Source organism: Stenella coeruleoalba (genome assembly GCF_951394435.1).
Source record: "Stenella coeruleoalba genome assembly, chromosome: 3".
NCBI lineage: Eukaryota > Metazoa > Chordata > Mammalia > Artiodactyla > Delphinidae > Stenella > Stenella coeruleoalba.
Genome location: NC_137148.1, coordinates 41,733,476 through 41,745,317, shown reverse-complemented (window position 1 = coordinate 41,745,317; position 11,842 = coordinate 41,733,476). Strand labels below are relative to the sequence as shown.

Sequence of the window (11,842 nt, the reverse complement as noted above, 5' to 3'; positions counted from 1 at the left end):
TTTAGGCTTCACATTTTAGGTTAATTACTTGAATATTGTAAATGTGAATGCACTTTCCCATAACTGGGAAACTAAAATTTGACGTAACTCATTTACTCAATACTTACGTAACCATGCAAAATTTTATACGCAACATGAGCTTTCATATTATAGAATTTGACCTTCTTACAAACTAGCTTACATAACAGTTACTTTGCTTATCTGTCCTAACCTGTGAAGTGTTGTACCAACGCTTTTCTATGATGTACTTAAACAGGTGAATTCTCCTTACATAAGGGTAAGAAACCTGAAGCTCCAACCCAGAAATATAAAATTCTTTTGTTTCAGCAGACTTAATACCAGAAACAGATTATGGGCAACTCTTACCTAAGTAGTAAGTACTATAGGAAGTTACAGTGTTGACCAAAAGAAAACACAGGCTTCTCATTAAACTTTTTAATAGGTCTCAAATTCTGTGACAGATTTTTGGTCAAGTTGTTTCCATGAAAAAGTACTGATTCTAAAAACTAATAACTTAAAACTGCCACACACAAAACAAATGGTCCACAACACAGTCTCCTTTCCTTCTGAAGGTTTTACGATGCATTGTTATCATTAACCAGTCTTTTGCTATTAAACTTAAATGGTCAATTGAGACAAACAGTCCTGAGACTGTTCTTCCACCACTGATTAAGACTGGGGTGGCAGGTATTGGGGATAATATTCATTTAGCCTTCTGAGCTTTCTGGGCAGACTTGGTGACCTTGCCAGCTCCAGCTGCCTTCTTGTCCACTGCTTTGATGACACCCACAGCAACCGTCTGTCTCATGTCATGAACAGCAAAGTGGCCCAGAGGAGGATAGTCAGAGAAGCTCTCAACACACATGGGTTTGCCAGGAACCATATTAAAGATGGCAGCATCAGCAGATTTTAAGAATTTGGGGTCATCTTCCAGCTTTTTCCCAGAACGACGATCAATCTTCTCCTTCAGCTCAGCAAACGTGCAGGCAATGTGAGCTGTGTGACAATCCAGCACAGGTGCACAGCCAGCACTGACTTGGCCTGGATGGTTCAAGATAATCACCTGAGCTGTGAAGCCAGCTGCTTCCATCGGTGGGTCATTCTTGCTGTCACCAGCCACATTGCCACGACGAACATCTTTGACAGACACGTTCTTGACATTGAAGCCCACATTGTCCCCAGGAAGGGCTTCACTCAAAGCTTCATGGTGCATTTCAACAGACTTCACTTCAGTTGTCGCGTTGACTGGAGCAAAGGTGACCACCATGCCAGGTTTGAGAACACCAGTCTCCACTCGACCCACAGGGACAGTGCCAATACCACCAATTTTGTAGACGTCCTGGAGGGGCAAACGCATGGGTCTGTCAGTTGGGTGAGTTGGTGGCAGGATGCAATCCAGAGCTTCAAGCAGTGTGGTTCCTCTGTCGTTGCCATCTTTACGGGTGACTCTCCATCCCTTGAACCACGGCACGTTAGCACTTGGCTCCAGCATGTTTTCACGGTTCCAGCCAGAAATTGGCACAAATGCTACTGTGTCGGGGTTGTAGCCAACTTTCTTAATGTAGGTGCTGACTTCTTTTACAATTTCCTCGTATCTCTTCTGGCTGTAGGGTGGCTCGGTGGAATCCATTTTGTTAACTCCAGCAATTAGCTGTTTCACACCCAGAGTGTAGGCCAGAAGGGCATGCTCACGGGTCTGCCCATTCTCGGAAATACCTGCTTCAAATCCACCAACACCAGCAGCAACAATCAGGACAGCACAGTCAGCCTGGGATGTGCCTGTAATCATATTTTTGATGAAGTCTCTGTGTCCTGGGGCATCAATGATGGTCACATAGTACTTGCTGCTCTCGAACTTCCATAGGGAGATATCAATGGTGATACCACGCTCGCGTTCAGCTTTCAGTTTGTCCAAGACCCAGGCATACTTGAAGGAGCCCTTCCCCATCTCGGCAGCCTCCTTCTCGAACTTTTCAATGGTTCTCTTGTGGATCCCACCACATTTGTAGATCAGATGGCCAGTAGGGGTGGACTTCCCCGAATCTACGTGTCCAATGACAACGATGTTGATGTGGGTCTTCTCCTTTCCCATTTTTGCTTAGGTTTAGCGGTGGTTTTCACGACACCTGTGTCCTGGCAGCAAACCCGTTGCGAAAAAGCTGTCCATAATTTTGACTGCTCAGGATTTCCATCTGTGACATGGTCAGCAATGTGTCATGCTTTTATTTTTGTTTTTTCAGAGTTTAATATCTGAAAAGTAAAGAAGTCTTCTCTACAGTGGTGAGGATTTAATCTCCTGGGGAAGCACTACAAGGTTTAAAAATTTGGGATTCCTGGGGTTCCCTTTCCTTTTGCCAGTGACCTCAACTCCTTCTCTCATTTCACCAGCTTCACATTTAATCATTCTGTACTTCAAAGGCAAATTGCCCATTTGTTTAATGCCTACTATCTACAAGGCACTGCACATGATTTTCCTTCTTAGAGCAACCAACCCTATGAGCCACATCTAATCATCCCATTTTTATAACCAAGGAGACAAGCTTAGGAAGGTGATCCCTTCAATATGACCCAACTTGTGAGTGGCAAAGGATGGGAAGGCACCAGGTCTAAGTGATCGCTGAGAGCATGATCCACGCCACCTGGGATTCTGCTGCTGCCTGCTGCCCTTTGACCCGCTCACTCCTCCCACCATGTACCTTCACCTGAATCTGTAATACTTCACCTGGAATGCTGTGCCCACCGTGATCCTCCCCTCCCCCTGATTTAGACCTTACCTCCAGCATTTCCTCCATGGCTGACTTTACCTAACGGTGGGGCATGGCTACTGGCAGATTAATACACAGAGATACGAACAAATGCCTTCCAGAATTCACTCAGAGATATAATCATCTTGTCTGTGGGGTATTTTTGTCTCCTAAGCTAGAACTTCTGTTTCTTGGGCACCTCCACCTCACCCTCCCCACAATCTATTTCGGTCCTCTGCACACAGGACATCCTCAACAGATGCCACTGACTGACCGGAGAATTAAAACACTGGAAATTTCGAAAAGTCTTGCTTGTGAAGGGGAAGTACACCATTCCTCCCCTGCTTTTTAAAGAAATATTTTCTGAAGAATACTGTATTTTCCCTTGTGATATTTTCCCTTGTGATTTCCCTGAGGAACTAAACAGGAGCTGTCAGAACTGCTGGCGGAGAGATTTATTTGCACTCAGTGCTCTGTTCTGTCTGTCTGTTGTGCTTTATGAATTTTAAAGGAAAGGAAAGGAAACCTTTAGGCCGGGAATTCACCTGTTGAAAGGCTTTGTGCTACAGCCTACGGGAAGGAGAGGCCTTGTGGCTTCATCAGGAGTCAGAACGCTGCTCCTGTGTTTTGCCTGATCACTGACTTTCTTAGAAGGGGGCTTTGGCAGGGTCGTTTACTCTCACTCTATGCCTCAATATTTGAATCTCGAAATGAAGAGAGCTCCTTCTTGTCTAAGGACATGGGGTGCAGGGCAAAGGGAGTCTGCTCCTCAAAAATACAGCCAGCTTAATGTGATCGGAAGGACCCTGGAGAGATTTCCCAGCCCCCAAATATCTCCCGTTGGCTCGCTCCAGGACAGATAAAGGAGCCTCACGTTTACCTCATCTCCATTTAGGCAGTGAGAGCCTGGTTAAAATACAAATGTGTCATCTAGGAAAACGTGATACTGTTTTGTTTTTATTCCATGATGCACATTTCACCCACATTTTAATGTTTCTGCATCGAGATGCGTTTTTACAATCGCTGTGACTCTGTAATGTAGTAGCTCTTCTTTAGTCCCCCTGAATTGTTAAGTTCATTGCTATTAAATATATAAGAACCTCTAGAAAACTTGCTAAAACTTGAGACACCTGGGACCCACAGGAACAGGTGCCAATTCAGGAGGTCTGGAAAGTGATGAGGAATTTGCATTTGCGACAAGCGCCCCAGGTGATTCTGAGCAGGGAGCCCTGCTTCAAGAGTCCCCAGTCATTTCCTTAGTTCAAAGAATACGATCTTTATGGATCATAGTATTTCGTAAGGTGTGTCCTATGGAGGCTGCCTGGGTCCTCAGTCACTGGGCGTGCAATTCAGAACCAGGCCCTGGGGAGAGAGCCGCCCTTTAAGCATGGCAAGCATGGGTCCTGCATTTTCTCAGTTCCGCTATGCTCTGCCATTTTTCCCTGAAATGCTCATATTTTGACATCTAAACTCCATCTCCCAGATGCCTTTCACTTTCAGACATTTCACAGATACTTCCATAAATTAGGTAAGTTTCTGCCCTTGAGAAACTCACACTCTAGTGAGTGGGTCTTGCAAACTGACCTGAGCAGGATTACTGGTGCTAAAATGGGAGCCATCCAGGAATTGTTCAATCAAGGGTCAGCTACTCTCCTCTACAACTGTGTTACCTGATCGTGATCAAAGCAAGCTACCGGCAAAATTCCGCTGCACTACAGACACTTACTAATAAGATTATGCAACCTCGCATGCAAGGTTCTCTCAAAACAATTACCAGAATTCCAGAGGCGGGATCCTGTCACCAGTATAGCCACCATGGGGCAACTAGAATCCTCCAAAGTTCATGGCTGGACCCAAAACCAAGTAAAGTCTTACCTCAGGCAGCATTCTAAGGGTACAGGCTATAATTCTAGCTGAATGTGTATATCCTGTTCATGCACGAGTGGAAGGTTTCTAAACTATTTTAACTTAGGCACTTATCTTGAATATCTTTATATTCGTCAAGGAGATCCCGTTTCTAACTTTCATCATGTTAATCAAATGCCACCAATTTCACCAATAAAAAAAAAATTCTGACACAAACTATGCTAATTGGCAAAGTACCCATATTGATGGAGATGTGAATAACAGAAGTTCTATGCCTCTGTATTATACATTCTTGATTAGAGTCCAGAAACATTTGGTTAGAACCTAAACTAGGTGGCACACACATAAGACAGCACTGTATATTCAGAAGTCTTTAATAACAGATCTCTTAAGACTGCATCAGACTCACACACACATCGCGGTACAAAGCAACAATGCCTCTTGGGAGAAGTATGTAACGGAGCTCTGAGGACACACACAAGAGAGTGACTAATTCTATCTGGCAGATGGGAAGTGAGGGGGTAAGGACAGAATATCCTCACAGAAGAGATGGCTGAAGCTGAGTTTGTTTAAATGGGTAGGAATGTATCAATCAGGCAGATTCGGGGTACACCCAGCAAAGGGAAACAGCGCAGGCCTAGCACAGAGTCTTGAGAAGTTACACACCTCACATGGGGCACCTGATGGGGAAGATGGGCTAGAACTGTAGCCGGGAACTAGACAACAAAGAACCTTCTAGATCCTGCTCCGGGTTTGCTCTTTGCCTAGTGGGCATCCAGATGTGAGACAGCAATCTCTTATCTATTCCAAGTTTGTTCTGTTTTTTTGTTGTTTTTTTAAAATTTTTGGCTGCACTGCACGGCATGTGGGATCTTAGTTCCCCGACCAGGGATAGAACCCACACCCCCTGCATTGGAAGGCAGAGTCTTAACCACTGGACTGCAGGGGAAGTCCCCTTACCTACTCCACCTTTGGTTCAGAACATAGAATCAACCTGGTTGGTTGAGACCAGCATAGATCCAACATGGGTCAGGCTTCTTCCCAAGCCTTTCTAACTGAAGTCCCAGAGGCCTGAATATCTACTCCATCCATACTGTTTTTTTCCATAAAAATCCAAGTAGAAAGACCAGGTCCCTAGAGTCATTTACTGGTTGGTTGAAAGGGTGACTTGAGCAAGTTTCTTTATCTCTCTGACCCTCAGTGTCCTCATCTGTAAAATGGGGGTAATTATACCTACTTCTAAGGATTGTTATGAAGATCAAGACAGAGCCTGATAGAGAGGAGATGCTCAAGTAATTTTATTTTTAGTGTCTATGTCTTTTAAATCTTTATCATTATTTTTCCTTGTTTATGAATTCTTAGAAGGAATAAGATCTATGTTATACAAGTAGTATTTTATCTCAGTATAACTGGAGATTACCACTCACTGACCTTGTGCCATAAATCTCACTCTAAACCCTTTAAAATCTAGACAATTAGTCCTAAGGCTCCCAACCCTACTAAATTCCATAAACCTCTCTTATCTGTCTATTGGTCTTATCAGGGTGAGGCTCTCTTGTTGTTTCCAGAGAAAACAACAAGAACTATTTTCTATTTCTAGTCCCAAATGCAAAAGAAGATCACAGATACCAGCTCTCAAGCTCTTTTTCCTTCCTGTTTTTGTGTCTATTCATATATATAACAGCTCTAAGCTTTGAGAATCATGATGGCCAGTGGGCTGGCAGGGCTGCCTTCCACTATCTTAACAAAGTTTAACCTCAATGCCCTTGGCAATTTTTCCTGCAGGAGGAGCATCTCATTTTCTAAGGACACCTCATTAGCCCTAACAGGACTTTCAAAAGAAGGTCAGAAATTTCCCCCACTCACAGTCTCATCATCGCTTACAGCCCCTCCCCTCAACAAAACAAACTTGGATGATTGAAACAGGGCTATGTCCTTTTCTCTTACTGATCTGATTCTGAGCAGGATTTTAAAGATCCACTTTTCTGCTTTCCTTAAAGAGATTAACACTTTAATCCAGGGCAGCAAACTGCAACCACAAGCATTTTGAATCAAATTTAAATTCTGAGGGCTTTTGCTGCTCCTCAATTTGCCATTGGCTCTCCTCAGCCCTCCCAATTCTGGTACAGCCCTGCACCACACAGTTACCCACCTGCTCTTGAAGGCATCTGACCAACCCCCATCCCAAGCTCTAGTCATTATAACCCTTGCCACATTACAGGCCCCTTACCCCATTAACTAGTTAGTTGTCAAGGCCAGGAATGTTCATCCCATAATGGAAGTTTCTTTGTGGGGGGAGATGATAAGGGGAAGAACAAAATTCTCTGACTGTAGGCCTGGATTAGGAGCTCTCGGGTAGGGAAACCAGTGGCTGGGGCCCGAGAAACGCTGGTGTGTGGAATGTCACTGACTGAGCAAAATGATGACAGATGGCTTCCATCACCTTCCCCAGAGGCACTGCTTGCCCTGGCGAAAACTGTAACAAAGACAGCCTTTGTCATAGCCAGTGTTCAGGGACAGGAGAAGGAAGAGGGACCATGGCACAGGGCTCTGGGAAAAACAGAAACGTGATTCACCACTCCTTGCACCCTTGAAATTAAGAGGACATTGTTTTGTTTTCTGGTATTTATGACACACATAAACCCCAGGGCATTTGCTAATAAGGCCCAAGTTTAAAATCCCAGCTTCCAAGAGGAGAAGTTAGAAAAGAATCCTCTCATCAATTGCTCTTCCACCAAGACAGTAACCTGGACTGTCCTTATTAGAAATGTCTCATTACTGCCAATAATAGTAATAATCACAATATTAAGTAATGACTAAAGAATAAGTACAAGCAGACTCCTTGTTCATAGTGGCTCCTGGTGATAACTGTCTCTGATAATCAAAGCTGAGGATCCACATTTCATGATGGGCTGCTCCAGAGACGCTGCCTCACCCCCAGCGTTGTAACAATCCACACTCAAGCGGCTTGAGTTTGATTCTTTTGCAGGTTGGGGCAGACAGAACAGATTCGTGGCTCTTTCTGTCTTTTTTGAAAATTAATACCATCGTAGAGGTTGTGTGATATCACCACACACCTATCAGAATGACTAAAATGAAAAATAGTGACAATGGACTTCCCTGGTGGCGGAGTGGTTAAGAATCCACCTGCCAATGCAGGGCACACGGGTTTGAGCCATGGTCTGGGAAGATCCCATATGCCACGGAGCAGCTAAGCCCGTGCACCACAACTGCTGAGCCTGCGCTCTAGAGCCCGTGAGCCACAACTACTGAGCCAGTGTGCCACAACTACTGAAGCCCACGCGTCTAGAGCCTGTGCTCTGCAACAAGAGAAGCCACCGCAATGAGAAGACTGCGCACCACACGAAAGGCAGCCCCAGCTCGCAGCAACTAAAGAAAGCCCACGCGCAGCAACAAAGACCCAATGCAGCCAAAAATAAATAAATAAATTTATTAAAAAAAAGAAAATAGTGACAACACCAAGGTGTCTAGTGGTTACGGCTCAGCGCTCTCACTGCTGAGGGCCTGGGAACTAAGATCTCGCAAGCCATGTGACAAGCCAAACACACAGACACACACACACACACACACACACACACACACACCATCGACTTCTTGGATGATGATTGCTATATGACTCATACATACATCCATCATTGGTTCGCTGTGAAAAGTACAGCCACATTTTTCTAAGACCTTCAAATGAAATCTTTTTTAAAAAATGTCTAGGGCTTCCCTGGTGGCGCAGTGGTTGAGAGTCCGCCTGCCGATGCAGGGGACACGGGTTCGTGACCCGGTCCGGGAAGATCCCACATGCAGCGGAGCGGCTGGGCCCGTGAACCATGATCGCTGAGCCTGCGCGTCTGGAGCCTGTGCTCCGCAATGGGAGAGGCCACAACAGTGAAAGGCCCGCGTACCGCAAAAAAAAAAAAAAAAAATGTCTGAACTCCAACTTTGAGTCTTTGCTCATACTACTCCTTCCATCCGGAACACTTTCCTCAGCCTTTCTCCCCATGAATCTCTAGCTATGGCTTAAGTCCCAAGTAAAACGCTACCTCCATAAATCCATCTCAAACTTTCTGAGTCAGAATGTATTTCCCCCTTCTCTATATCCTTAAACCTACCTCTATTTTAGTTGTTATCCTCCCACTTAGGTACACAAGTAACTCTCAGAAGGAACGTGTGTACATGCCTAATAGTTTAGAAACACGATGGTTGTTTCCATCTTCCAGGTATGCTTTTCCTTCTGATTGCCCGTTGTTTGCTTCTTATTCTTGATGTTCAAATCTTAGCTTAGATAGCACCTCCTCAGAAAGGCCATCTCTGGCCACCCAACCTAAAGTCAATATCCAGTCACTCTCTTGCCCTCTTTAAGTTATCAGTATGGCATTTTTTTTGTTTCTTTGTTAGTTTATTTATTGTGGTAAAATATACATAATATAAAATTTACCATTTCAACCATTAAAAAAAATTTATTTATTTTATTTTTGGCTGCATTGGGACTTCATTGCTGTGCGCAGGCTTTCTCTAGTTGTGGCGAGCGGGGGCTACTCTTTGTTGCAGTGCGTGGGCTTCTCATGGCGGTGGCTTCTCTTGCTGCGGAGCACAGGCTCTAAGCATGCGGGCTTCAGTAGTTGTGGCACATGGGCTCAGTAGTTGTGGCTCACGCCTCTAGTGCAGGCTCAGTAGTTGTGGCACATGGGCTTAGTTGCTCCACAGCATGTGGTATCTTCCCAGACCAGGGCTCTAACCCATGTCCCCTGCATTAGCAGGTGGATTCTTAACCACTGCGCCCCCAGGGAAGCCCTCAACTATTTTTAAGTATACAATTCAGTGGCCTTAGGCACATTCACAGTGTTGCACAAGGATCACCACTATCCATTTCCAAGATTTTTTCATCTTCCCAAACAGAATTGCTGCACTCATTAAACAGTAACTCCCCATTACCCCTCTCCCCCGCCCCTGGTAACCTCTGTTACGCACTCTGTCTCTACAAATTTGCCTACTCTAGGTCACCTCATATAAAGTGGGATCATACAATATTTGTTCCTTTGTGTTTGGCTTATTTCACTTAGCATAATGTTTTTAAGGTTCATCCACGTTGTAGCATGTGTCAGAACTTCATTCCTTTTTAAGACTGAATAATATTCCACTGTATGTATATACCACATTTATCCATTCATGCATCAAAAGACGCTGTGCTGTTTCCACCTTTTGCCTACTGTGAATAATGCTGCTGTGAAGATGGGTGCATATATATCTGTTTAAGTCTCTGCTTTTAATTCTTTGGGGGTTTATACCTAGAAGCGAAATCGCTGTATCACATGGTAATTTTATGTTTAACTTTTTGAGAAACCACCATACTGTCAGCCTGGCATATTTAAAATGCATTTGTGTGTCTGCTCCACTGAAATGAAACCTTCATGAGAGCAGGGATCACATTTGTCTTTTCCCTCCCTGCATTCCCAGCACCTAAAATAATTCTGGCACACAACGGACACTCAGAAGCTTTTGCTGAGTGAATGAATGAAGTAGGTCCTCAGCAATTGTTAGTGTTCTGTCTCCTTTATACTCTTAAATCAATCGCAAACTACCTGAGGGCAGGGCTAGGTCTCATCATCTGTGTGACCTCAGCTCTTAACACACTGAAGACACCCAATAAATACTTGTAGAGCTGAAGTATCGATAAATCCCCATTATTTGCTTACAGTTTGGTTTTCTCAGTTGAGTTCTCTAGATTCAGGCTGATGATTATGGATTAGGAGGAATGGAAGGCTTTCCCCTGGCTTTTTAGGGAGCAAAAGAAAAGGCCCACTGAGGCCCACATGCCAGTGCCTCCTAGGCTTCTCTGCCTCACTTTTTCTCTCATCCTTTTCCCTTTGATTTCTGGATTCTAGCACTTGCCAGAGCCAGGACTAAAGGAAGCAGGATCAACTGAGAAATCCATTAAATTACATCATCTGCCTCTGAGAATTGAGGCATGCTGGCTGAGTCTTTGGTTCAGATAAAATACAAGTTCTGATATCCCAAGACTTCCTAAAATTTCAAGTAACGTTCTTTGGAATAAAAATTGTAATGACTTCCAAGTAGTTCTGAGCCTGGTAATTCTGATTATATATGCCATATACAGATAACTAATACATTTTACCACTCTGTATAATATATAATAAATTACACACACACTGCACATTGCACTTTATGTATAATAATGGGTCACTACATGGGGATGGCAAAACCCAAGTAAAAACGCCCCTGGTACCGGGAACCATTTCCATGGATTTTCTCCCCAAATCCTGTCAGCCTCCTTTACTATTAGGAACACTCTTGTTTCAGCCAGCAGTTTTCGAAACAAAGGAGGATAAGAGAAACCTCCTAGAATCCCAACAACAGTAGGCTCCAAAAGGCTGCCAGACTACAACTATTTTCCCAGTGGCTCCACCAACCCTCCCAGCTCTCTCCTGCCCTCTGCATCGGGGCCACTGGCCTTCACCCAGGTCCTGCCTCCATAGTCTGCTGCCTGCGTGATTCCCAGACAGGCGGCCTCAGGTCAACCTTCGATTATAGATCCTCAGTCGCCCCTCCATTTCTGCATCTCCCCACATTAAAAAACTTCTTAAGGCTTTATCACTGCCTGGGCTCTGCCTCAGGTGAAGGCCATTCTAGTGGGGCCGTGATTCTTGGGGGGCTTTGCTCACTTGAGGAGCACTAAGTCTTGGGTGTGAGGAGGGTGAGTAAGATTACTGTCTAACCAAAGGAAATGCTGGATTCAGAAACTTGGCTCACAGTTAGACAGAGAATAGGGAGTTTTATAAAACTCCAGCCGTGCATTGAAACCACACCCAAAATCTGTCTCCAAATCCCTAGTTTCCAATGTGCTCTTTTTTCTTTAAAAAAATAGTTTGAGGATAAAGAAGATGTGGCACATATATGCAATGGAATATTACTCAGCCATAAAAAGAAACGAAATTGAGTTATTTGTAGTGAGGTGGATGGACCTAGAGTCTGTCATACAGAGTGAAGTAAGTCAGAAAGAGAAAGACAAATACCGTATGCTAACACATATATATGGAATCTAAAAAAAAAAAAAAAAAGTTCTGAAGAACCTAGGGGCAGGACAGCAATAAAGACGCAGATGTAGAGAATGGACTTGAGAACACGGGGAGGGGGAAGGGTAAGCTGGGACAAAGTGAGAGAGTGGCATGGACATATATACACTACCAAATGTCAAATAG

At 44.2% G+C, this 11,842-nt stretch overlaps 1 protein-coding gene across 2 annotated transcripts; it reads right to left on the bottom strand.

Annotated features, from left to right (window-relative positions):
* Positions 1–450: 450 nt before the first annotated feature.
* LOC307184586 (elongation factor 1-alpha 1-like) lies at positions 451–2,131 on the bottom strand. 2 transcript variants are annotated; one of them, XM_079918201.1, is made up of 2 exons: positions 1,472–2,131; positions 451–1,339 (listed from the first exon to the last, which is right to left on the bottom strand). In XM_079918201.1, exons 1-2 carry the CDS (start codon positions 2,090–2,092, stop codon positions 704–706), a joined length of 1,257 nt encoding a protein of 418 aa, XP_079774327.1. In that variant the 5' UTR covers positions 2,093–2,131; the 3' UTR covers positions 451–703. The 2 variants fall into 2 exon arrangements, with proteins under 2 accessions (XP_079774327.1, XP_079774326.1); XM_079918200.1 differs by having other exon boundaries at positions 451–2,131.
* Between the last annotated feature and the right edge of the window lie 9,711 nt (positions 2,132–11,842).

Excerpts from the sequence above, each read along its gene's own strand:
- LOC307184586 (XM_079918200.1), bottom strand. The coding sequence starts at position 2,092 with ATGGGAAAGGAGAAGACCCACATCAACATCGTTGTCATTGGACACGTA.